This window comes from Cupressus sempervirens, chromosome 9, assembly GCF_028749045.1.
Source record: "Cupressus sempervirens isolate cs-2001-9-10 chromosome 9, ASM2874904v1, whole genome shotgun sequence".
Classification (NCBI taxonomy): domain Eukaryota; kingdom Viridiplantae; phylum Streptophyta; class Pinopsida; order Cupressales; family Cupressaceae; genus Cupressus; species Cupressus sempervirens.
Genome location: NC_143126.1, coordinates 407,428,596 through 407,455,469, shown reverse-complemented (window position 1 = coordinate 407,455,469; position 26,874 = coordinate 407,428,596). Strand labels below are relative to the sequence as shown.

The 26,874-nt window shown below is 35.9% G+C and overlaps 2 protein-coding genes across 3 annotated transcripts in view; both read right to left on the bottom strand.

Annotated features, from left to right (window-relative positions):
* LOC149538984 (uncharacterized) overlaps positions 1-26,874 on the bottom strand; it is a 53,231-nt gene that overhangs the window by 7,528 nt on the left and 18,829 nt on the right. The gene's annotated exons all lie outside the window — the stretch shown is intronic.
* On the bottom strand, positions 23,017-26,518 carry LOC149538985 (uncharacterized). Its single transcript, XM_089800372.1, has 6 exons — positions 25,503-26,518; positions 25,059-25,357; positions 24,519-24,916; positions 24,198-24,421; positions 23,900-24,087; positions 23,017-23,803 (listed from the first exon to the last, which is right to left on the bottom strand). Exons 1-6 carry the CDS (start codon positions 26,240-26,242, stop codon positions 23,700-23,702), a joined length of 1,953 nt encoding a protein of 650 aa, XP_089656498.1. The 5' UTR covers positions 26,243-26,518; the 3' UTR covers positions 23,017-23,699.

Sequence of the window (26,874 nt, the reverse complement as noted above, 5' to 3'; positions counted from 1 at the left end):
TTTTAATTTGTGTTTTCATTGTATAATGACATTTTTAGACTTGAATATTATCGTTTATGCAAATTATTATGTATAAGGAGTCTAAATTTTTTATTTCTTGGCAATTGTAGATTTATGAGTATCACTCTTCTTATAGCTATATCATTCTAGTTATATTTTATATTCTGAGTTTTGATGTTTGAGAAAATATATGTGCATGTAAATAGGACATAACTGCACCCATACCCAAGGGAAAATTGTCATACCCACGTACTCAAGCCTGTATCCCATACCTGAATTGGGAGCTTAGGATTTGAATTTAAAGTAATCTAAATGCTGTAGAATACAGTGCACAACAGAAATTCTATGCAAATCCCATGATTGTAATACTTTGATAACTTCTGAATAATATAGTTGTAAAACATGGATGTGCCCCTCATCGCCACTAGGACATCCAGAGATAACAGAGACACCCAGGAGTCTCTGGGACATCTAGGACTCCCTTGAGTGTCTCACAGACTTTTGGAAGTATCCTATCCTCAGACATCTCAAAAGTGTTTTCTTTTAATTATTTTTTATATTTGCAAGAAAATCATTCATATATATATATATATATATAAAATTGGTTGATCGAAGGACATTTTCAGATCATGCCCAAACCTAATATGGGCAATCTATGAGGGTGTTAGTACCCTTATAGATCCTCATTTTAAAATCTCAAAATGACTCATTCTATCTCATAGGTTCATGTTTATCTCTGAATTTCCTGTTGGATATAGGTAAGTTAAAAAACAGGCCTTGAACCAGTTTGAACCAAACTGGTTCGGTTGGTACAAACAGATTCAGGAGGTTCGTTCAGTTCAAGGGGCCCAAAAAGGTTCAGAGGTTCAGAGTTCAAGTTCGACAGTTCCAAGTGTAATGTTCAAGCATGCAGGTATAATTTCAAAGTCATAGTTTCAGTGAAGAAATGCAAATGCAGATTTCTACTGCAGGTACATTTGGGGGTTATATTGCTCAAACTGATTCTAGAAGTTTAACACGAAAGTTCAGTGCAACAGATCCAAATTGCAGATTCAAAGCTTGTGGTTGTGATCAATCAAATAGTTCAAAGTTGCAGTTAAATTGTAAGATCAGAAGTTTAGTATTCAGGGGTTCTACAAGGCTCACAGGTTTACTAGCCCAGCCAATTTCATCAGTTCGGAGACATAAATTCATTGATTTCAAAGCGCAAATTCAGATTTGAAGTCCATTTTGGTACTTTTGGTTCATACAAATTCAGAGTTCATCAATGCAAATCACTCAGAATCTGAAGCCTGTCTATTCAAAGATATGAATTCAAAGGGTCAAAGGTACCAAAATCATTATACTGAGGGCTCTAGCTTATTAAGCTGTCATTTATGGAGGTATGGGTTTCATGATTTCTTCATCTCCAAGCAGGCATGAATTTTTGAAAATTACACTTTAAGAAGTAAGGTATCAAGAATTCATGTTCTTAAAGACTTGAATTACTAACTATCATGGGCCATGGCTCATATACATTGAAAATAGCTCAATGATCATGGGAAGAATATCGGGCAATAGAAGAAACAATCCTCTTTTACAATCCTTGACTCCTTTATAATAAGGATATTAGTGAGTGAAAAATGTGTTCAAAGAAGAACCTAGCAAGAGCTTCCAAGGTTCTATAGTCAATCGAGACCTCAGAGTATCTGTGATAAGCAGAAGATGTCTGAAATATTTCAATTCATACACATAAGATAAGAAAGATGCCGACAGCAAAAGTTCCCATCACTCAACATTACCTGTGAGGTCTCTAGAAAGATTGAATATCGGCAGCCATCTATTGATTTGCCGGCACCATTTCCAATGTTCTCGGTTCCATTCGCAGTATTGAAACCTTCATGTGTGCCCAAGTCCACATTTATGAACATCAGAATTTGATCAACATGATCATCAATCTTCTCAAGCTCTTGTTGCAATCAATGGTGTCACAGTAAATGAGAGAAGCTGGACATACCAATTGTTGAAACGCCAGGTTCCGCTTCTTTCAGGAGTCTGTGTACTTCAGGGAGGGACTTCTTTCCGTTTTTCTGGTAATAGAGAGAGATATATTTCTTTTTCAATGTCATATACTGTATAGATTTTGAGTCTGTAAGCTCATTCTTTGAGATTGAATAAAAGGGGAAAGCATTACCGAGTCTTTGAATTGATTAGTGCTTCTCTGGATTACACTGAGTTCTGCCTTACAGTAATCATTTTTCAGTGCCATTGATAATGCAGATATGCAACTAAGTTTGGAATTTTGTTTTCAGATAAAGCTATTCGTTGAAAGGAAATATAAACTTTTTCGTGTCTTCTGTTTAGTCTTCATTGGTGAATGTGAGGGAGTGGGCTGTGTATCAGTTCCTTGGGTTCATTTGCTTTATATTTAAGTTTCTTTCGCATCTATTCTGTGTTTATAGGTAGATGTTTGTAAGCCTTTATTGCTTTCAGGTTAAAAGCATTCCCAAATTTATATTTATCTGAAGAAGGGAGCTGTACCTTCACATCAAAATTCAGAGAGCGCTTGCATGTAACCATTGCAAATGTCTCAACTGTTGGTTACAGATCTTGTTTTAGGTTTTGGGCATTAGAGGGTAATTTGGTTATATTTGTGAAAAGACATCTGTTCACTAACAGAGGATTTGTAACTGCTATTGCATATTTTTTGATGACTGCGTTGGCTACCCTTAATAAAAATCAGAGCTGGGGATTCTATGTCGGTGCTTCAAGGTTTATCGCTACTGTCATATTTATCCAACGATTCATTATCCAGTTCCATGTTCATATATGGTTAATTTGAAATTTTCAATGTTTAAAGGTTTCATATGATTAGCAGTGAATGACAGTATCACTTTACTAAATTGCTAAAGTTTCAAATGAAATGTAATTCTTTACATATTTTCCTAACTAGTTTTTAAAGTACTATATGTATATCAGCACTGCCCACCTGCCAAGTCCCCTCCACTGTCCCCCTACCATACCCAAACTTAAGCCCTTTGTACCATGTCCCCAAAACCCATCCCACAATTTCCCCCGTCCCCAACAAGCAGTCGGACATTGTAATATAGAGAAGCTTTGTTGGTTTTGATACGTGAAATATTTATTGTTTAATGCATAAGAACTTGTTGCCTTGATATTTTATTCGAGGAGTTAGAAAAAAAGTTTTGGTTCCAGAGTGAGATAAAGAGAGAGGTTAATTTCCCCACTATTCAAAACTACCTCTCTCTATGTACTAAAATCTTCTCTCTATGTACTTTTCTCTCTCCCCGTACTAAAACCTTCTCTCTCCCCATACCAAATCCATCTCTCTCTACGTACTACCTCCCTCCACGTACTAAAACTTCTAGAGAGAAGTTCGGATTTGGCTACCTCTCTCTACGTACTAAAAGTTTTCTCTCACCACGTACTAAAATCATCTCTCACTAGGTACTCAAACTCTTTGCTTTTGAAGCCAAACACCAACTTTGACTAACTACTATATGGAGTTTATGTAAAGATGCAGGCAATTGAGGAATGAAAATCAGAAAGTCTTCATCAGGCTAAAATATCTTCTTCGATGCATGTCTGGTCTTCCTTTGGCAGATTATTGAAGTCAGAGAAATCAATGAAAAGCAATGAAAAATGAAGAATGCGTACAGGCAAATGGAGCACAAATTGCCACCTCAACGTGATAATTTTGTTAATGCGAGGCTCAGGCATTTGAAATATGTGTGCCAAATGTGGAATACTAGGCAATGTGATTGTTTTGCAAGAGTTCTGGTGAACTTGCTAAGTTTAATATAGACTGTGCAGGCAATTTTTTAAAAAAAACATGTTTGACATGTCATATTACATACAAAATATCCATGTCATGCGCAAAAATAACATAATTTGAAGGCTTGTGAATGGTTGCTGGGGAATGATTTTTATCTTTAAGAATCTCCATTGGAATACAATTGGCAGGTCCAAAATCTAATCTAATGTACATGAACTGTTTGATACAATGCTTCACCTGCAAGCTGTCATGCCACAAAATGGGCAATATACATCTGAGGTTTTGTTTGTTCATTCAGCTTAAGGCAATCAACAGATGTGAAAGTTGACTTCATAGTTATTAAGAAGCCATTGAATTGTCGATGAAGCTTCAGAAGTCTCTAAGGCATGGAATGGGCCACGGGTAGAGTCAGAATTTGTCTGCACTTTATCTTGCCTCCAGTAAAGATATGCATGGAACCGTTGTTGACATGAAGGAGGCCAGGCACGTGAGCTGTTTGACTAAATTTCTTAGTAAGGCAAATGAATTATTTGATTGTCATTCTCAAATAAATGCAGATTGCAGGTGTACAGTCGAAGCTGACCATAACCATGATGAAAACATAAAAAAGATACATAAATTGTTTGGCTGAATGTCTATTACTTTTCCAGCCGCAGGCTTGACAGGAGCTCAAAACAGGTTATAACCATTTGACAGAATGCATTCTTACTAATGCCAAGGCTATATGCTTGAATGGTTTGAGATAACAACTCCAAGGATGATCCCATGGAATGATATGAAAGATTTAATGCAAAATTTTCCAAAAGAAGGTATGTAAACTATTTAATAGCAGTGTGGTTGCATAACATATTTCCACTCAATTTAAAATAGACCAAGCACATGAACTATTTGATCGAATTCCTCAAAGCATTGGCCATATCATGGGCATTGAGTATGGAGAACACAAGGATAATCATCCAACCAAATTGAAGCTAGGAAGTTGGTAAAGCATAATTTTGCACATATAATCCTTGATCCATGAGGAGTATGGGCATTTTGCAGGCAAAATATATGATAAGACATTTCAGAAGCCGCGGGATATAAATGACAGGCAAGGCAGCGATATGTTTGATATAATTGCCCAAATCAAAGTTTTGAAAATATGATTGGTGAGAGTATGCATAAAATAAAAATAAATAAATAAAGAGCTTGCTAACCTCTCCCAACCATGTCGTGAAACTCAAATGTCACTAAGGGAATCAAAATATGCAAATCAATTTTTGGGTGTGCAGTCGAAGACTTCAAAGCTCATCAATTCTGAAGCATGAGATCAAAACTTTTGAAATTCCAACAGCAACGCAAGGAAGACAGATGACATCAATAAATGTCTTAAGTTAATCATTGATGCTCGATCATCAATTTAATATGAAGATGGAAGGCTACCTCAACGAAATCAGCATTGTGGTCTTTTCTCTGCAATAGATTTTTAACTACCTTATGGTGAAAAGTGACTTATCTCACTTATCGTAACTAGAGTTAGGATCTAGAGTTTTTATTCATATGAGTTAGAGTTAGAGTTTGTTTTCAAATGCATTCCAAATTCGAGACTCTAACTTTTTGAGTGGTTACGAACCCGAAAAGTTATTCAAGCCAGAATGAAATATAAATTCATGAATCTCAATGTAACAGGGGACTTTTTTGGACTTGGAGACAGGGAACACTTATGTTTTGATAACAAGGCAATTTTTGGAAAGTGTGTACAATTGTTGTTCTTGTGATCAATCATTTCTTATGTTCTTGGTGCTAAGAAATAAAAGACAGTACATTTTGCGTTCTTTTTTCTACTGAATCTGAATTGTTGAAGTGTTGATTCATCAGTCTGAGTATTTTCATAGTATGGTGTAAATATTCACGAATCATTGAAATAACATTGTGTTGATGATAGCTCTCAAGCGTAGTTCTTGTTGGTTTTCATTAGCAGCCTACATCAATTTTATGGAAACATTGAAGTCGTGTGGTGCATTCGTCATCAATAGTTTCCTTTCTTTATTCTAAGTTGTAACTGTCTTTATTTGAAAAATCAAAAATTTATCTTACGAGGGAGCTGTCCCTCTCAAACGCAGAGGAAGATTGTAATCTGGTAATGATCGGTTTCAATCTTTCCAACTGTTGGCACAGTTGTCACCATTCACAAGGCGAATAGGGCCAGTTTCAGAAGTAACTATCACAGTGACAAATCTGTTTACCAACAGATTTTTGGCGACTCTGCTAAGGATCGAATGAGAAAGACTAATCAGTCCCCTGTAATGAAGTAAGATGGTATTGCCGCATGAGAATGTGTTTCTAGTTGTACAACCGAATCTTGGCTTTCAGGACACACAAGAAGATATTATTTCAGATTTGAACAATCTAGCCTGGAGGTGTAAACGAACTGCTCAACAATACCATCAAGTGAACCGGGTTCTAGAAGAAGAAGAATTCAGCGAAATATTACGAAGAGCTCCTATTGGTCAAAACGTTGTGGTTGTTGAAAGAGTAGTTGCCATTCCAAGAAGAAACAGGCAAAATGTTGGTCACATCCAAGACCAAGTGAACAATAATCAGTATCATGGTTGATAAAAGGTACCTTCCCTAGAATGAAGGTTAGCAACTCTATTTTAAAGATTGATTATTGACGACTCTATTTGAAGGTGGCAATTCAGAATCATGGTTTGGTACAAGGAAAAAGTTGAAAGTGATAGTGATAGTGACAGTGATGATTAATACTTTTCATATCCCAAGAAATAGATTCCTGATGAACCTCTGCAAATTGAATTCTTGAAGAATTTCTATGGCGGCAGGAAGCTATATCCTAAAATGGTTCATCCCCACTTACTTCAGGTTTTGCGAAAGATCGAAGAAGAAGATGGAAAGGATTATGGTTTTCTTTTTCATGATCAAGAATCCTTCTTGGAAAAAGATTCAGCATATAAAGATAAAGAAGGCCTTGCTGAAAAATGTGCTTCATCTAAATCAACAATGAGGAATGCTAAAAATGTCTCTCATGCACCTGTATCTCAACAAAATCAGATTTTCATTGATCCTAAGCAAGCTAGCTTCTTGAAGAGTGTCATGAGCCAAGATTAATGTATTTTTACTTTATCAAACATATGTTGTATTTGTTTAATTATTAAAGTTAATATCTTCAATACATTATCATAATAGCACTGCTGTTGAATTATATCAATCAATAGCGTACAAGATATAATTAATAATATTAATGTTGAATTTATAATCACCGAGCAAAAATGTGATCATTCATCTTCATAATTATATTATTACAAATATATTACTCATTTCAAAAATACATTAATTAAATGAATATTATAAACTACACATTAACTTTAAAATACATTAACCTTACCATTACTCTAAATTATAAATATTTTCAATTTAATAAAATAAAACAAACCTAAACCTAAACCTAATTAATCATATAACATTCCATAACATTGGAAAGCATCATATAGTATGGGCATGACTTTTCATCACGTCTGCTCAAATGAAAATTAATTAGGGTTAGGTCAGGTTCGTAAGGGACATACGAAAAAGGCAAGAGCAATAGAAGAATTGCAAAAGCATATGGAAAAGAGCAGTGAGTTTGAATATAAAATAAGAGCAGACTCTACATTCACGTGAGGATCTGCACACGTATACAAACTAACATTTGGCGCCCAAGGACCGGCCGTCCCTACGTCACGGCTCTGATAACCTCTACGTTTGAGGAGTGCCACCGTATAGGTCAAACAGTGCTCACATTCCATACGTAAGGACTGACGTCGGGTACAACAGGTGTGACTATCATCGATTTCCATTCTATTTCGTATTAATGCATATTCATATAGTTTAATGAAACGGTTGATATTAATTCATGGGTAAAGATATAAAGCAATTAAAGTGTAATTGAAATTCCATTCATGTATTATACGTTACGAAATAAGATAATTCATAAAAATCGTCCAAGTCTATGGCATCCGAGAATATAAATAGGAACGATTAAGGAATTAAATTAAGTAATTCATATGAGTAAAGGAGTGAATATTAAAGTGATCTTAGAAATATCATTAAAGATCAATGTATGCTATAAGTGAATATGTATATATATATATATATATATATATATATTGGATGATATATACATCAGAATAGATATAAATGTATGACTTATAAATAAATATTGCATTAAAAGAACACTGGTATATTATATTAAGATGTGAGTTATAATAATTATCGAATCAAAGGATATATGTATACATATACCAGTGTAGATGTTAAACATAAATAATGTTGATTTAAGGAAAACATGCATAACATTTTAAAATATAGCAATTAGAATACATTTCAACTATAGTACAGAGAGTCTATCTCTCGTCCGAATTACGAAATCTTAAGATAGGGAGTTGGTGGAGGGAGAGGCGGAGTAAATTCGGGCACCTGACGGATATCCTCCAGGGAACCGCTTGTAGCCTATTTCACGCGCCCTTTGCACCGTAAATCTACCATCTCAAGATGATCGTAAACAGGAGAGAGAAGGTTGTCTATGTACTATAAGAAGAAATTTTCCAAATGAACTAAGTAAATTAAATGAAATGCTCATCTCCTCAAACATTTTAATAACAATGATGGTCATAGGTTTGCTAAATTTTGATGATTCCCTAACTTATGCCCAAATTTTGAATTTTAGGTCAAGGGGTTAAAAAGTGGACATCACAAAGAGTTCTATGGTGGACTGAAACTAGATCTAGAAAAGATTCATCCATCTTTGCTCTGAACTTTGCAAAAGATAGAAGAAGAAGATGGTAAAGATTATCAGTTTTTATCTCACAAGCCAAAATCATCTTTAGAAATAAGTTCCACACGCCATTATAAGGAAGCATTTGATTAGAAAAATGATTCATGTGAATCGATAATGGACAATTGTAACATATGGATTTTTACTAACTAATTTCAGTCTTAAACTAACTAATTTCCAGTCCTTATTCACATGACTAAGATTTCCCAATGGCTATATAAATTGAAATAATTCTATATTAGAATGTTGTATTATCAAGAATACAATTTGAAAACATTTACAACTAATTCAGCTGAAAGTAAATATTTAACTACCTCTAGTTTTAACTGAAATAAATGGCAGATGATCTTGAAAAGAAATTCAGAATGAAATGAACATTTAACTATCTCAACATGTTAACTATCTTTAAAATAAATGACTTTCGAACTTGAATAGAAATACTGAACTTACATGGTTAAAAGATCATACAGATTAATTTGTGAAGCTTCCTCAATTGGTTGTCCAAGCTCTGGCTTTGGTGAGAGGAGAAGCATTGGCATAGGCTTAACCTCCTAGCCGCGGACCATTACTTATCCCCACAGGTTCTAATTTAATAGAACGGCCCTTCCTACCCCGAGGTCGGGCTTGGGATGTTCATTGATCCAGCCATCAGAGTATCCAGGTCGGTTGAGGTCCCAACAGTTATTCAACGAAATAACTAAAGCATCTAGACAACAACAAGATCATTTGTTTCCGGCAAGTCTGCCTAATTCCACCCTGGCCAAGGATTTCATAATGTGGGTTTACAACCCAATCTCCACCACTCAACTTGACAACTTATTTCAGAAGTGGAACTTGCATGAGCTAATGCATTAATTTAATTATGTATGTATTGTTTATTGATGTCATTCTTGTATTTTCCTTTTACAGGTTCATCTACACCTCCTCACCATAATCAGGCCATCTAGCTAGTGATTCCTCGGTGCCATCAATTAACTTTACAGATATGCCTTGTACCTTCTTCACCATATTCTGGCTCTTAGCCTAGTGAATTCCTTGGTACTCTGGTTTGTTACTCATCTCAAATATAATCATTATTCCAAATTATATAATAACTTTTATCAAGGAAGAAAGTCATTCAAGAAGATTTACAGAATATTAAATGTTCGGATATTATAGTGATAAACAAACTTAAAAATGGAACAATACTATGGCAGTCGATTAACCTTGAAAGATTATATTAAACTTGGAAAGACTGCAATCAGCTTCAACCAATATCTTACATCATTGATAAATAAGAGACAGACTGAAATGGAATATGTATGGCTTTATTTACAGTTTGAATTCTCTTTTACATGAGGATAAAACATTCTTGCAAGATAACTGGAAACAAGGAATTTATGTTGATTAAACTTAAGGCCGACCCAACATTAGAAAAAGGTAATAAAAGAAAGGTAAATCACTTCTTACGTGACACACTGTCACCATAGTCGGAGAAGGCTCCCGCTTGACTTTAATTTGCCTCTCTGCTTTGTATCCCGCAGTGAGTGATAATAGTTATGAGAGGTTGCAAGTGTTATCAGATTTCAGGCGCTAATGACACAGTATTCTGAGCAAGGAAATCAATGAAAAATTCGTGCATGAAAAGAAAGCCGATTTCAAGGTGGTATCCAATACACGACAAAGGTTTGCATAAATAAGTTTGAGTCGACCTTACGGATACCCAAAAGTTACAAAAGATCATATTCGAATTTTTATCAAATCGGCTTAAAGAAGAACTAGAAAGGAGGGAAAATTGAAAAGAAAAGAAGATGAAGAGTTTTTAAATTATTAATATCATTTATATTTGTTTTATTTCCTTGATTAAGTTTATAGTACATATTGGTAAGGTGGCATCGTTGGATTAATATTTTTAATGTAATGGTGCCACTTTATTATTATTTAACTATGACCATAGTCAAGAGAATAAAATAATATTTAAATGATATTATTATTTAATAATTTCTTAAAGGTAAGGTCTTATGTTTTATTTTGTATTGTTTTTAATATATAGTTTTTACTTATAGCTCATACAGTTCCACCATGAAATATGTTGCCAAGTACTAATAACCTTGCCAGGATGGTTTTAGGTCAAACTTGTCACTTCTGATGATTGAACCTTATGACCATCCCCTTCCGATGACCTTGTTTCGCAATGCTTCTCCTCTCTCTCATGTCTTCATCCTATGATCAGTCACAACAACATACTCGCCAAAACATCAATTCAAGATTATAAATTGTTAATTTAAATCATCAAGTGACCATTAAGATTTTCATCAATATCATAATAACTGACTTATTCATCATATATGTACAACAGCTACAATTAACTGACTCCATTTCACATGATCATGAATAAATTAATACAATGTCTAGAATTAATTAACTCAATTTCATATGATAATTAAATCGATTCAACGGCTATAATTAACTAATTCAATTTCACATGAGCATGAAGGAATAAGCAACGACTATATCTAACATGTTATAACAGCAGCTATAATAAACTAATTCAATTTCACATGAACATGAAGGATTAAGCTACAGCTATAACTAACATGATATAACAACGGCTATAATAAACTAATTCAATTTCACATCAACATAAAGAAATAACTTGGTTCAACGACTATAATCAATTTAAAATTTTAGGGCAAAAATTGGGATGTAACATACCCACCCCCTTAGGGTTTTCATCGTCCACAATGAAAATATTATCAAATTGTATCAAACAAATTAAAAATAAAGGAAATGAAATATTCAGTTTTCAACTTTTGTGAAAAGATAGGGATATTTCTGATAAAATATCATGATAATCTTCCCAAGTGGCATTATCTTCTGTGTACTGATCCCACTGGACCTTGCATTGAGTTACCTCTCAATTTCGTAAGCGCAACTTGCGTACCTCGAGTATTTTGAGTGGTTTTACCTCTACCACCCCTGGCTCTCACACCTGCAACAATTTCCAATCAATCATGTGCCCATGGCGACTAACAAGCTTTTAAAGGTAAGAAACATAGAAGACGTTATGCATCCAGGCAAGGGCTGGTGGTAAAGCAATCCTGTAAGCCACTAGGTTAACAACCTCCAAAACCTCGAAAGGTCCCACATATTTGGGGGCTAATTTAGCATTCTTGCCAAACTTGATGGTACTCTTTTGAAGCTTAACTCTTAGTAACACCTTGTCTCCTACTGTGAATTCTCTAGGTGTTCTTTTAGCATCAGCATAACTTTTCGGTCTGTCGTTGGCTTCTTTCAACCTCTGACGGATCTGAAGTATCTGCTCTTCCATTTCCTAAAGCATTTCGGGCCCGACAATGACTCTGTCTTCCAATCGATTCCAACTTATTGGGGTTTTGCATTTACGGCCATACAAAGCCTCAAAAGGAGCCATCTTAATCAAAGACTGGTATGAGTTATTATATGCAAATTCAACCAAAGGTAAGTACGTTTCCCATTGATACTGTCGATCCATGCAATAAACTCTTAGGAGGTCCTCTAATACCTAATTTACTCGCTTTGTCTGACCATCTATCTAAGGATGATAGGCTGAACTTATATTTAATTTAGTGCCCAAGGCTGAAAACAGTGTTTGCCAAAATTTGGAAGTTATCCTAGTATCCCTATCTGAAATAATTTTCTCTGGAACCCCGTGTAATCTGAAAATTTCTTTTATGAACTTATGGGCTATCTCAAGTGCTCCATCGGATAAATTCCTTGGAATAAAATGCGCAACCTTAGTCAATCTATCAACTATGACCAAAATAGTGTTGTGTCAATTCCGGGTCATAGGTAACCCTTGTACAAAGTCCATGGATATTACTTGCCACTTCCATTCAGGTACCTCATTTGGGTGCAACAATCCTGCTGGGTATCGATGTTCTGCCTTCACTCTCTGACACTCTAAACAACTTGCTACAAACTCAATTATCTTTCTTTCCATTCCCTTCCAAAAGTATAAGGGTTTTATGTCCGATAACATTTTCGTTACTCCCGAGTGTCTTGAATATGGGGCTAAGTGATACTCACCTAAAATTAATCTTCGTAGTTTAGGGTGATTGGGCACATAAATTTTGTGGTGGTATCTCAACAATCCATCTTCTTCCAAATTAAATTCTGAATACTTGGGGTCCTGCGGATCTCTAATGAGTACCATGCTGATTTCTGTATAAAACTCGTCATGCTCCAAATGCTGTAAAATTTGGTCCCTCAATTGGAAATTTACCTTAGTCATTGCTGAAATATGTCTTCTCCAACTTAAGGCATCAACCACCTTATTTTCTTTTCCCTTAATGTAGCTTATGTCGAACTCATAATCTGCTAAAAATTCTAATCATCTCCTTTGTCTAGCATTCAAATTTTGCTTAGTGAAAATATATTTTAAACTTTGATGGTCGAATCGTAGCTCAAAAGGTTTTTCAATTAAATAATGCCTCCACATTTGTAAAGCATGTACTATGGCTACTAGTTCAAGGTCATGGGGTGCATAATTTTGTTCGTAATTTTTCAGCTTTCTAGACTCATAAGCTATGACTTGTTCTTCCTACATTAACACACCCCCTACACCTTCACCTGAAGCATCAGTGATTACCACAAACGGTTTCTGCGGATCAGGTACCCTTAAGATAGGTGCAGTAGTCAGTTTTTCCTTCAGAAACTCAAAATTTGATTGACATTTTTCTGTCCAAACAAATTTTTTTCCTTTCCTCTGAAGTGAAGTGATTGGACAAACCATCCTTGAAAAATTTCTAACAAAATTTCTATAAAATCCGGCTAATCCCATGAAGCTCCTAACTTTAGATACATTTCTAGGTATGGGCCATTCTTTAATTGCTTTAATCTTAGATGGATCTACTGCTATACCCTGTGCTGAGATAATATGCCCTAAGTACTGAATTTCTTTTTGGTAAAAAGCACATTTTGATAATTTCCCATATAACTTGTGTTCTCTGAGTCTTTGCAAAACTATCTCTAAGTGTTTCTGATGCTCTTCTTCATTCTTAGAATATATTAGAATATCATCTATAAAGACCAATACAAATTTATCCAAACAATCTTGAAATATATTGTTCATTAAATTCATGAAAGTTGCAAGGGCATTAGTTAATCCAAACGGCAGTACCGTAAACTCATAATGTCCATATCTAGTTTTGAAAGCAGTTTTATGTATGTCCTCTTCCTTAATTCGCAGTTGATGATATCCTGATCTTAGATCAATTTTTGAAAACACAGTCGCACCCTTCATTTGGTCAAAGAGATCATCTATCCTATGTAATGGATACCAATTTTTGATGGTGACCTTATTGAGCATCCTATAGTCTATGCATAGCCTCATGGTTCTATCCTTCTTTTTAACAAATAATACAGGGGCTCCCCATGGTGAAACACCGGGTCGTATCATCTTCTTATCCAGCATATCCTGCAGTTGAATCTGTAACTCCATTAACTCTGTGGTGGTCAATCTGTATGGGGCTCTGGATATGAGTTCAGCTCCTGGTAACAAGTCTATGGTGAAATCAAATTTTCGGGAAGGAGGTAATCCCGGAAGTTCTTCAGGGAACACATCTTGATAGTTCTGCAAATAGGGATATTTTTCTTCAAATGATTCTTTTAATTTTTGCTTGATTTCTCCATCTTCATAAATATAATCATCCCCATATGTGGTTTCCCTTGTATCTTCAACTCTCACTGTGAATATTTCACAACCTCTCCTTCCATATCTTTTAAGTTGCATCGCAGAAATCTGTTGTGCTCTAATTTCATGTTTAACCCCTGAAATACTTGTGGGTCTACCTCTATCATCCACACAATTGACAATTTTGGCAAGGCAATCTACCTTAGCCTTATGTTCACTAAGCCAATTACTTCCAATGATAATGTCATAAGATCCTAGCCGAGCTACATATAAATTCAGTTCTATGGAGAAGTTCGGGAAATCAACTTGAGCTTCAAACATGCATTGCTCTACCTTGGCCCTTGACTGGTGTGCATATTCGACTGTCCATGGTTTTGCCATGAAACCAAATCTTTTGGAAAATCTACTTAACAGTCTAGGTGATATAAAACATTCAGTTGCTCCAATATCAATGAGTATAGATACAGGGTTTCCGTAGATCTTACTTGGTGTTCCTATGGGACCTATCTGCTGCTCCACTTGCCTATTATCCAACGCTGCGTGAATTCTCTGCTGAAAAACTTGCTGCTGTTGTGGCAAGGGTGGGCGTTGTGGCTGATTGAAGTTAGGGCACTGCTTCTTAAAATGGTTCCCTCCGTAAATAAAACAAACCCCCAGTGGTCCTCTTTTCTCATTGTTTCTGTCACTTTTGTTCACATAAAGATTTCCTTTGATGTCTTTAGTTCCATTGCTTTTATTCTCAAGTTTGTTGTTCTTATAATCCCTAAATTGCTTTCTTGGCGGTCCAAATTTAGCACCTTCTGAGTACCAAATAGTCTTTCTCTTATTGTCCCGAATAGAATCATCCTTCTTAACCTTATGTTCTTGTCAGACAGCCTTTTCCAAAGCCTCTTCTATGGTTCATGGTGCAAGAACATCTATGGCTCTCCCTATCCTGTTATTCAGTCCCATGATAAACTTTCTTACCTTCAGGTTGGTATCTTGTTGGTATGGTGGTACGTATTTAAGCAACCGGGTGAATTTCTCCCAATATTTATGTACTGACAAATCCCCCTGCTTCAAGTTCTGGAATTTCAAGAGTTTTTGTTCATAGAAAGTCTAGGGCAGCCATCATGTCCTAAATATGTCTACGAACTTTTCCTAGGTGATGTCAATAGATCTAATGTTTTGTTCTACCTTGGTGTTTCCCCACCAAGTTGTTACTTCCCCGGTAAATTGGTATATGCCCCAAACTGCCTTTGAGGTCTCTGAAAAATTTCTAATTTCGAAGTATTGTTCCATTTCTGTCAGCTATGCTTCAGCTTCTTCTCCGAACTCAGTGCCAGAGAACTTAGGAGGTTTAATTTTCTTAATATCTGTTGATAAATCAGCCACGATTTCCTTTTTCTTTTGTTTATCATCTTGTTTAAGGGAGGGGGTTTTATTATGCTCGGAGACTTCTGTCTCAGCCCTGGGTGTGTCTTGCACTTCCTCGCGATGTTACCCCATCTGGGCTGCCATCTCACTCATTCTCCTTTCCATAGTTTCTAGTTTTAGTTGCGTTTTCTATAAAATTTGAAGTAATAGTTCGTTGGAGGATGGAGGGTTCTCACGAACTATCTCTTGGTTTTCTACATTCTCGTTGTTACTCATGTTTGTATTTCAGGTCTTTCACCTGTTAGTTTACACGGTTAAATATATAGTTTAGTTTCATTGCTCGACTAAGCAAAAGAAAATTTTATTTCCATTGTTCAAAAAAAATTCGTTGTTCTCCAAAACATTCTCATTATCAAAATTTATTTTCATTGCTCGACTAAACAATCCTTAATTACAAAATTCATTTACATTGCTTGACTAAGCAAAATTCATTTCCATTGCTCGACTAAGCAATCTTTAATTACAAAATTCATTTCCATTGCTCGACTAAGCAAAATTTATTTACATTGCTCAACTAAGCAATCTTTAATTACAAAATTTATTCCTTAATTATAAAATTCATTTCCATTGCTCGACTAAGCAATCTTTATTTACAAAATCCCTCTATTGAGGTAATCTACATTCATAAAATATCTTCATTCTTGTTTTGCAGCATCTGGTTCTGTCTGGTACATGTCTCGTACCATCTATGACCTATGAAAATGGAGAAGGGGGTTGCTCTGTTGAGCGTTCCATTTCTGTATCAGTTTGTTCCTATATGCTGCCTTCTTGGTAGGAGTCCATCTGATTCTCTCCGTCTTCATTCATTGAATAGCTTGGCTCAGGGTTTCATTATCTTGAGGTTCGGAACAACAAGAGTAATCATATTTAGTCATATTCTTAATAAGATAGGGGAAAATAGGATGTTGAGTTTTCTTGCGAGGTGTTCTACGTACTAACATCCTGTAATCAGTTTTCAATTTTATTAGATTTAAAGGTGATGTACCCTAGGTTCAGTGTCAAACCCAGCGCTCTCATACCATATGTAACATACAGATTTTTACTAACTAATTTCAGTCTTAAACTATCTGATTTCCAATCCTTATTCACATGACTAAGATTTCCCAATGGCTATATAAACTGAAATAATTTTATATTAGAATGTTGTATTATAAAGAATACAATTTGAAAACATTTACAACTAATTCAGCTGAAAGTAAATATTTAACTACCTCTAGTTTTAATCGAAATAAATGGCAGATGATCTTGAAAAGAAATTTATAATGAAATGAACATTTAACTATCTCAACGTGTTAACTATCTCTAAAATAAACGACTTTCAAACTTGAATAGAAATACTAAACTTACAGGATTAAAAGATCATACAAATTAATTTGTGAAGCTTCCTCACTTGGTTGTCCAAGCTCTAGCTTTGGTGAGAGGAGAAGCATTGGCATAGGTTTAACCTCCCAACCGCGGACCATTACTTATCCCCACAGGTTCTAATTTAATAGAACAACCCTCCCTACCCCGCGGTCGGGCTTGGGATGTTCATTGATCCAGCCATCAGAGTATTCAAGTGGGTTGAGGTCCCAATAGTTATTCGACGAAATAACTGAAGCGTCTGGACAACAACAAGATCATTTGTTTCCGGCAAGTCTACCTAATTCCACCTCGGCCAAGGGTTTCATAATGTGGGGTTACAACTCGATCTCCACCACTCAACTTGACAACTTATTTCAAAAGTGGAACTTGCATGAGCTAATGCATTAATTTAATTATGTATGTATTGTTTACTGATGTCATTCTTGTGTTTTCCTTTTAAAGGTTCATCTACACCTCCTCACCATAATCAGGCCATTTAGTCAGTGATTCCTCAATGCCATCAATTATCTTCTTCACCATATTCTGGCTCTTAGCCTGGTGAATTCCTTGGTACTCTGGTTTGTTACTCATCTCAGATATAATCATTATTCCAAATTGTATAATAACTTTTATCAAGGAAGAAAGTCATTCAAGAAGATTTACAAAATATTACATGTTCGGATATTACGGTGATAAACAAACTTAAAACTGGAACCATACTATGGCAGTCGATTAACCTTGAAAGATTATATTAAACTTGGAAAGACTACAGCCGGCTTCAACCAATATCTTACATCATTGATAAATAAGAGACAAACTGAAATGGAATACGTATGGCTTTATTTACAGTTTGAATTCTCTTTTACATGAGGATACAACATTCTTGCAAGATTACTGGAAACAAGGAATTTATGTTGATTAAACTTAAGGCCAACTCAACATTAGAAAAAGGTAATAAAAGAAAGGTAAATCACTTCTTACGTGACACACTATCACTGTAGTCGAAGAAGGCTCCCACTTGACTTTAATCCACCTCTCTACTCTGTATCCCGCGGTGAGTGATAATAGTTATGAGAGGTTGCAAGTGTTATCAGATTTCGGGTGCTAATGACACAATATTCTGAGCAAGGAAATCAATGAAAAATTTGTGCATGAAAAGAAAGCCAATTTCAAGGTGGTATCCGATACACGACAAAGGTTTGCATAAATAAGTTTGAGCCGACCTTATGGCTACCCAACAGTTACAAAATATCATATTCAAATTCTTTATCAAATCAGCTTAAAGAAGAAATAGAAAGGAGGGAAAATTGAAAAGAAAAGAAGATGAAGAGTTTTTAAATAATTAATATCATTTATATTTGTTTTATTTTCTTGATTAAGTTTATAAGTACGTATTGGTAAGGTGGCATCGTTGGATTAATATTTTTAATGTAATGGTGCCACTTTATTATTATTTACCTATGACCATAGTCAAGAGAATAAAATAATATTTAAATGATATTATTATTTAATAATTTCTTAAAGGTAAGGTCTTATGTTTTATTTTGTATTGTTTTTAATATATAGTTTTTACTTATAGCTCATGCAGTTCCACCATGAAATATGTTGCCAAGTCCTAATAACCTTGCTAGGATGGTTTTAGGTCAAACCTATCGCTTCTGATGACTCAACCTTATGACCATCCCCTTCCGATGACCTCGTTTCGCAATGCTTCTCCTCTCTCTCCAGCCTTCATCCTGTGATCAGTCACAACAACATACTCGCCAAAACATCAATTCAAGATTATAAATTGTTAATTTAAATCATCAAGTGACTGTTAAGATTTTCATCAATATCATAATAACTGACTTATTCATCATATATGTACAACGGCTACAATTAACTGACTCCATTTTACATGATCATGAATAAATTAATACAACAGCTAGAATTAACTAACTCAATTTCATATGATAATTAAATCGATTCAACAGCTATAATTAACTAATTCAATTTCACATGAGGATGAAGGAATAAGCAATGGTTATATTTGACATGTTATAACAACGGCTATAATAAACTAATTCAATTTCACATGACCATGAAAGATTAAGCTACGGCTATAACTAGCATGATTTAACAATGGCTATAATAAACTAATTCAATTTCACATCAACATAAAGAAATAACTTGGTTCAACGGCTATAATCAGTTTAAAATTTTAGGGCAAAAATTGGGATGTAACAACAATGGTGGTCAAACAAGTGTCGCAACACTTGCACAAACAAGTGTCGCAACACTTGCACCTATTTCTCATCAAAATCATACTTCCATTGATCCCAATCAGGTTAAGTTTTTAAAAAGCTTCTACGGCAATGCACGCCTCAATCCTGACAAAGTACATCCTTCTTTACTTCAAACACTGCAAGAACTTGAGAAAGAAGACCCCTGCAAGAATTATTTTCTTGATAAGAGAACATCACCAAATCCAAATGTCTCATGTAAATCTTCATGCATGAAAAAAGATAGGATTCTATGTCTAATCAAGGAGATGGGGTGTCTATAGAAGAAGGATGGTCTAGTAATGTATCAAGGCATCATTGTGAAAATTTCCAAACCCAAGAAAAAGTATTCAATCATCTCGATCCTAATGGAAAAGAAAAAGAAATATCAAAATCTCAAGAAACTACACAACATATGGTTCAAGATGAGGGAAATGTGGGTCAAGGTGAATTTCGCATCACTTTTATTCCTACTTGGTGCCTCAATGTTTCAGATGATGACTTCTTATGTGGAGAAGATCTTCCTATTCATCCTTACATGATCATTCAGGATGAAGAATCTATTGACAACATCAATATGTCAAATGTTATGGCACAATTTGAAAATATTACCATTGATGGAGATAAAAACACCAATGAACCTCTACAAATATCTACTTTCCCTATGGGAATGGAGACCTTTACATTTGATGACATTGATGAACTTGTGATTAAAAGATCAGTCAATGTAAAAGCTAAAAACCAGCTTCAAGGAGAAGAAGATGAACCATCTAGCCTTTATTCTTTATCATGCATGCCAACTTTCACATTTCATGAAAGATGTCTTGGAAAAGAATCGATGATTCAAAAGGACATAGATGTCATTGAACATATTGAAAATCAAAGTTGTATGAATATGGCGACAAGTTCCTCCGATCCAATGGAAGCGCAATTCAAATCCTATGGATCATTCAAAGGTCAAAGAAATCCTCTTTTTGAGCCTTCTCACCAAATAGAAAATCCTACGTCAAAGATCTTTTATGAGAAGAATAACCATGATAAAAGAAGTAATGATTTAGCAAGGAATCTTATGGAGGAATTTGATGAAGGAAGATCTTATGATGTAATTACTCCAAGCTTGTGCTCAAAATCCTTGAATGGTAATTTCCTCTATGAAGAAAATGTTTACTTTAATCCTTTATTCTCAGAGGGAGGCATTTCTATTGACGATTCGTGAGTTGGTATTCAAAGACAAGGTTCAATGACTATAGCTCCACAGGTTGCTTCACGTCACAATTGTATGAAGGCAATCCCATATGAGGTTTGATATCTTCTAGTCTTAGCCATCATAAAGCCCTTCAAATAGAGAATTTTGATATTGACGGAAGGGAACTTCAAGTTATGACCAACCATGTTGAAGATGGTATCAATGTAACTCAGAAGTGCCTAAAAACTCGAGATGATCTTTTGGAAGATGAGGAAGAAGAAATGGGTCATAAGAAGATTCAATCGAACACGGATATGCATCTAGGTTGGAATAATTTTACAGAAGATTCGACCATAATCATGCCCATGGGAAAGAAAGAGTGCCTGGTGTCAGAAATGAGTTCAGGACTTCATGATGACCAATCACTACAAATTCAAGTAAAGAGCTTGCCAAGTAGAAGAGAGGATCAAAGATGAATTCAGAAACTTGAAAATCTAATTCTACAATTCTTTCAAGATGGAGTCATTCATGACATACATCATGAAGGAGAATTGAATCCAGAGTCAGAGATTTTTGATGAAACATGGTTATTTGGAATCTGGATGCATTCCCTTGTCCAAAGTAATGGACCATGTTAGGACTCAAAAATTTGGAATCCAAGGAGAAGACCTACATTTGAGTTCACGAGTAATGGGGAGTTGTCGCCTATTAAGTCACCATGGCATATACTTTTCCCAGCCAATCAATGGGTTTGCATGAATCATTTGGAGTTAGAGCTATCGAAGATAGGGGTTTCCTACCATGTACATATGTATGTTAGGAGTTTTTGTTGTGTCTTTTCCTCCCTTTTCTTTGGTTTGTGTTCCCAATTTTGGCATACCTAGTCCTCTTTCATGTATTTATCTCCTTTTTGGGTGACTCTATAGCCCTTATGATAAAGCATTGCTATTGTTTAAGTCTGGGTTCATTCAGCATCCTGCATGGTCCTTATCCCCAGATAGCGCAAGCTATTGCCTTGATATTTTACTCGAGGAGTTAGAAAAAATGTTTTGGTTCCGGAGTGAAATAGAGAGAGAGGTTAATGTCCCCACTATTCAAAACTACCTCTCTCTACGTACTAAAACCTTCTCTCTCCCTGTACCAAATCCATCTCTCTACGTACTACCTCCCTCCACGTACTAAAACTTCTAGAGAGAAGTTCGGATTTGGCTACCTCTCTATACATACTAAAAGTTTTCTCTCACCACGTACTAAAATCATCTCTCACTACGTACTCAAACACTTTGCCCTAATCTTAACCCGAACTTTTGAAGCCAAACACCAACTTTGACTAACTACTATATAGAGTTTATGTAAAGATGCAGGCAATGGAGGAATGAAAATCAGAAAGTCTTCATCAGGCTAAAATATCTTCTTCAATGCATGTCTGCTATTCCTTTGGCAGAATATTGAAGTCAAAGAAATCAATGCAAAGCAATGAAAAATGAAGAATGCGTACAGGCAGATGGAGCACTAATTGCCACCTCAATGTGATAATTTTGTTAATGTGAGGCTCAGGCATTTGAAATGTGTGCCAAATGTAGAATACTAGGCAATGTGATTGTTTTGCAAGAGTCCTAGTGAACTTGCTAAGTTTAATATGGACCGTGCAGGCAATTTTAAAAACAAACATGTTTGACATGTCATATTACATACAAAATATCCATGTTGTGCGCAAAAATAACATAATTTTAAGGCTTGTGAATGGTTGTTGGGGCATGATTATTATCTTTAAGAATCTCCATTGTAATACAATTGGCAGGTCTAAAATCTAATCTAATGCACATGAACTATTTGATACAATGCTTCACTTGCAAGCTGTCATGCCACGAAATGGGCAATCTACATCTGAGGTTTTGTTTGTTCATTCAGCTGTAGGTAATCAATAGATGTGAAAGTTGACTTCATAGTTATTGAGAAACCATTGAATCGTCGGTGAAGCTTCAGAAGTCTCTAAGGCATGGAATGGGCCACGAGTAGAGTCAGAATTTGTCTACACTTTATCTTGCCTCCGGTAAAGATATGCATGGAACCGTTGTTGATGTGAAGGAGGCCAAGCACGTGAACTGTTTGACTAAATTTCTTAGCAAGGCAAATGAATTATTTGATTGTCATTCTCAAATAAATGCAGATCACAGGTGTACAATCGAAGCTGACCAGAACCATGATGAAAACATCAAAAAGATACATAAATTGTTTGGCTGAATGTCTATTACTTCTCCAACCGCAGGCTTGACAGGAGCTCAGAACAGGTTATAACCATTTGATAGAATGCATTCTTACTAATGTCAAGGCTATATGCTTGAATGGTTTGAGATAACAACTCCAAGGATCATAGTTGGAAAACTCGCCAAATGCAAAAACTCGCCAAGCCCCCCAAAAGTTTAATCGGGAAAAACTCGGCGATTTAAAAAAAAAACTCGGGAAAAACTCGGGAACCTAAAAAACCGCTGATATTTAATTGAAAATACATTTATTTTGCAAAATTTAATGAGAAGATGCATCTAATAAGTTAATTAAAGACAATACAAAAGAAAGAAACAAAGTTTAGATATATATAAATGCATAATGCGTACAAAATTGCATTCTCATGCAGAATGCTCATGGTAGGAAGCAAAATAGTAAATTACTAAATAGTTTCAATCTGTCAAACTAGAAGTAAATACTAAAAGTCTAAATACATCAATACAATGTGACAATGCCAATCACATCTTCCTCTTTCCACTTGCACTAGCAGGAAAGCGAGGGGGTCTAGTCCTAGAAGAAGTGCCCCGCACTGGGATAGGGCGTGAGCTGCGTGACTATGAACTCTGTGGCTGTGCCCCCTCGCTCGACGTCCCTACTGACTGGCTCGGCGTCCTAGAAGAGGATGCATCTCCACCTAATGGTAATGTCTGATCCTCGCCTGAATCATCATCATCCTCGTCCTCATCCTCAATGTCATCCATAGTGAACTGAAAATCAGTGTCAACCTCCCCCTCCATGGCCTGCCTCTCCAAATCAGCGATCTCATCTGGTGTAAAAAATGGACTTGGCTCCTGTGCTGTCCAATCAAAATAAGGATCTATCTCATCTAGATCAAGCGGACCAGGTAGTTCTAAGAGCTGTGACTTTTTTATGTGCAACTTAAGATTATAGTGCACATAAACAAGGTCATTAAGCCGTTTTTGAGTCATTCTGTTTCTTTTCTTTGTATGGATGGACTCAAATAAGCTCTAATTGCGCTCACAATGGGATGAGCTACAAGGTTGGGATAGGACTCTGAGAGCAAATTTCCTTAAATTGGAGGTATTGCCACCCCAACTTGCCCACCAAGCATCTGCAAAACAAAATTTAAAAAGTTATAAAGCAATAAAAAACAAAATCAGAAGCACAACTTATCAATTAGCAAAAGTTTTAAAGTTTGACGCTTTACCTGGTGCTTGAGTAGATCTTGCTCTCTTTGCTAGCATAGAAGAGAACAAAGGACCCCTTGATTCCACATAGATTTGTTGTTCGGTCACAATAAGGTCTCTCTCCTCTTCACTTGATATCATTCTCTCAATGCATTTAGAGAGACCTTCCATGACCTCTCCATTAGGATCTGAGTAGGAATCATCAGCCCTAAAACAAATAGAAAATGATATCAAGTCTTACTACACAACCTTAAAAAGTAAAGTAAAATAAAGACTTATTAAAATCCCAACTTCAAGGACAATCAATTATCATAGTACCTGAATTTGGGATTGAGGAAGTAGCCTGCTACATGAATAGGTTGGTGGAGCTTATTGTTCCACCTCCTATCAATTATTTCCCAAATGGGGTCAAATCTGAGACTGTCCCCGTGATAGTAACTTCTAACAACCTCTTTCGCCCTATCCATGGCCTCATAAAGACCTCCCATTGGGGATTGCTGCCCATCACATGTGCGCAAGACTAGAACCAGGGGCAGAGACATCTACATTTGAAATTTGAAAAATACAAATTAGTTAATAACATAGTAAGTTATGAATTGAAAATGAAACTTGAATAAACTAAAAATATAATGAAGTTACCTTCACAATCTCCTTAGCCTTTGCAAAAAAGATATCATCAAAGACTATTCGTGCCACAGCTTCTCCTTCGGGCTTCTTTGAGTAAGGTGAAGCAACCCAATCAGCACACACAAACATTTGCTTCAAAGCCAATATGTGGTCAAGAATACTTTGCAACGTCAAGAAGACCGTTGCAAACCTTGTCATAGCAGGTCTCATCAAATCTTTGCCTTTAGTGGCTTTTCTCATCAAACTGAGAACCCATGGGTGATTATAGATATATTTCGTGACTCGCCTAGCATCTTCCACAACTGGACTCACCCAATCAAGTTTTCCTATGTCCTCCAAAAGAAGGTCAAGGACATGTGCTGCACAAGGTGACCAAAAAAGTGTGGGATGCCTCTCTTGGAGGATTCTACCTAAAAGATTAGCAAAAAATCAATAATCAGTAACAAACTTTCCATATTTAGTATTTACAAATTACATCAAATCTAAATTGAATAATACCATAGCATTACATTCATGATTCATATTGATTCAAATATAAAAAATTAAATCTACCTGCTGCCACATATGCTGCTGCATTATCTGTGATTATTTGCACCACATTCTCTATTCCCACCTCCATGACAACATTCTCCAACATTAAAGCCAATGTGGCTGCATTTTTCACTTTGTTGGAGGCATCGACAGATTTCCAAAACACCACATCATCTTTGCAAGCAATCAAGAAGTTAATAATGGTTCTACTTCTTCCATCTGTCCACCCATCAGATAAAATGGTGCAGCCATACTTCTTCCACTCTTTCTTTTGGTCTTCTATCAACAATCTTGCCCTACCAACCGCTTTGTCAAGCAACCTACAAAATTTAAGTGTAATATTAAATAAAGTGTAAGTGTTAGTAAAAAATTAGGAAATAAGTTATAACAATTAAGATTTAAAATATAACAATGAACTAAAGTGAATCTCAATTATTTACAATTACTAAATAGTAAAATACTAACCTTCCACTCATATCCTTGCGATTAGGCGGCTTGTACCCTTTGCTTGATATTGTCATTGCATTCACCAGATTGACCCAATAGGGACTATCAGCGGCATTCATTGAGATATTGTTGAAAAACCAAAAATCAGCTGCTGCAATATCAATTTGCTCATGCACCTCCTTAAACCATGCAGTGCCCTCTAATGATGGCTGTGCTTCAGGTGTGTTCCTGGGCACAAAATAACCACCTATCCCTGATGGGGATCCGGATGGTGATGATGAAGAAGTAGGAGATGTAGAAGAAGTGGAACCGGTAAAAGAGAAATTTTGTTTGCGGATCCGTGGGCCACGAAGAGATCCTGGTATGTTCTCAAGTGCTTCTTCTTCCTCTTGCATATCAAAAGGAGCTCCTTCAGATTCAGCTATGGCTGCCCTCATAGATAATTTTGCCCTCTCCCTATACAATTTTTTCTCTTCAGCAGCTGCAAGTAGGGCATGGATGAATCTTTTTTCTTCATCAGTTACCTTGAGACAAGGATTTGAGTCATGTTTCTTTATGCCTGCAAGGTGGTATTTGAGGCGGTTTATGCCTCCAGAAATAATTCTCTCACAGGGAATGCATATCACCTTCCCAATATCATTTGGACTTGGAGCTTCATAGGCATACCGCCATGCCTTATCTCTTGCATTTTTAGGCCGAGTGCCTATATATCCAAATGGGCATGGTGTTTGTGGCCACTCTTCTTGCGGGTTTGTCATGTTTTCTTAATGCTTGTCCGCTGCCCTACACATAAATAATTAAATTTATAGAAAAACGAATAAACAAAGTTAGAACTTAGAGTTAGAACTTAGAAGCTAGAAGTTTAGAACAACTAGCCACTAGGGTTTCAACTTTCAAATGATTTGAAATCATTTACAAACAACAACAAAAACAATAAAAGCTTTGCTTAAAACTATAAAAAGTTTTCAAACAAGGATAAGATGAACATACCTGGAAAGAAATTTCTCTTCTAAATTCGGTTAGAATCCTCCAAAATCCACTCCAATCTGTCTTTAATCACTTGCACTCAGCTAAAACCTTCTTTGCTCCACACAAATGAAAGAAACAATGCATTTTGACCTATTTAGGCGTCTGGCCGCGGGTTCCCTGAACCGCGAGTTTTTTTACATAAGTCGCCGAGTTTTTGACTAAAACTCGCCGATTACTCGGCGAGTTTTTGGACTCACGCCGAGTTTTTTGGCAGGCGAGTTTGTGGGCGATTTACTCGCCGTCCCAAAATACTCGGCGAGTTTTAAAAACTCACCGAGTAACCGGCGAGTCTTCCATCTATGCCAATGATGATCCCATGGAATGATATGAAAGATTTAATGCAAAATTTTCCAAAAGAAGG

Coding starts and splice junctions, on each gene's coding strand:
- LOC149538985 (XM_089800372.1), bottom strand. CDS start 26,242: ATGACAAACCCGCAAGAAGAGTGGCCACAAACACCATGCCCATTTGGA. Junction 25,358..25,502: donor CGCAAGGATATGAGTGGAAG/GTTAGTATTTTA, acceptor TAAATTTTGTAG/GTTGCTTGACAAAGCGGTTG. Junction 23,804..23,899: donor AAGATCTACTCAAGCACCAG/GTAAAGCGTCAA, acceptor TTTGTTTTGCAG/ATGCTTGGTGGGCAAGTTGG.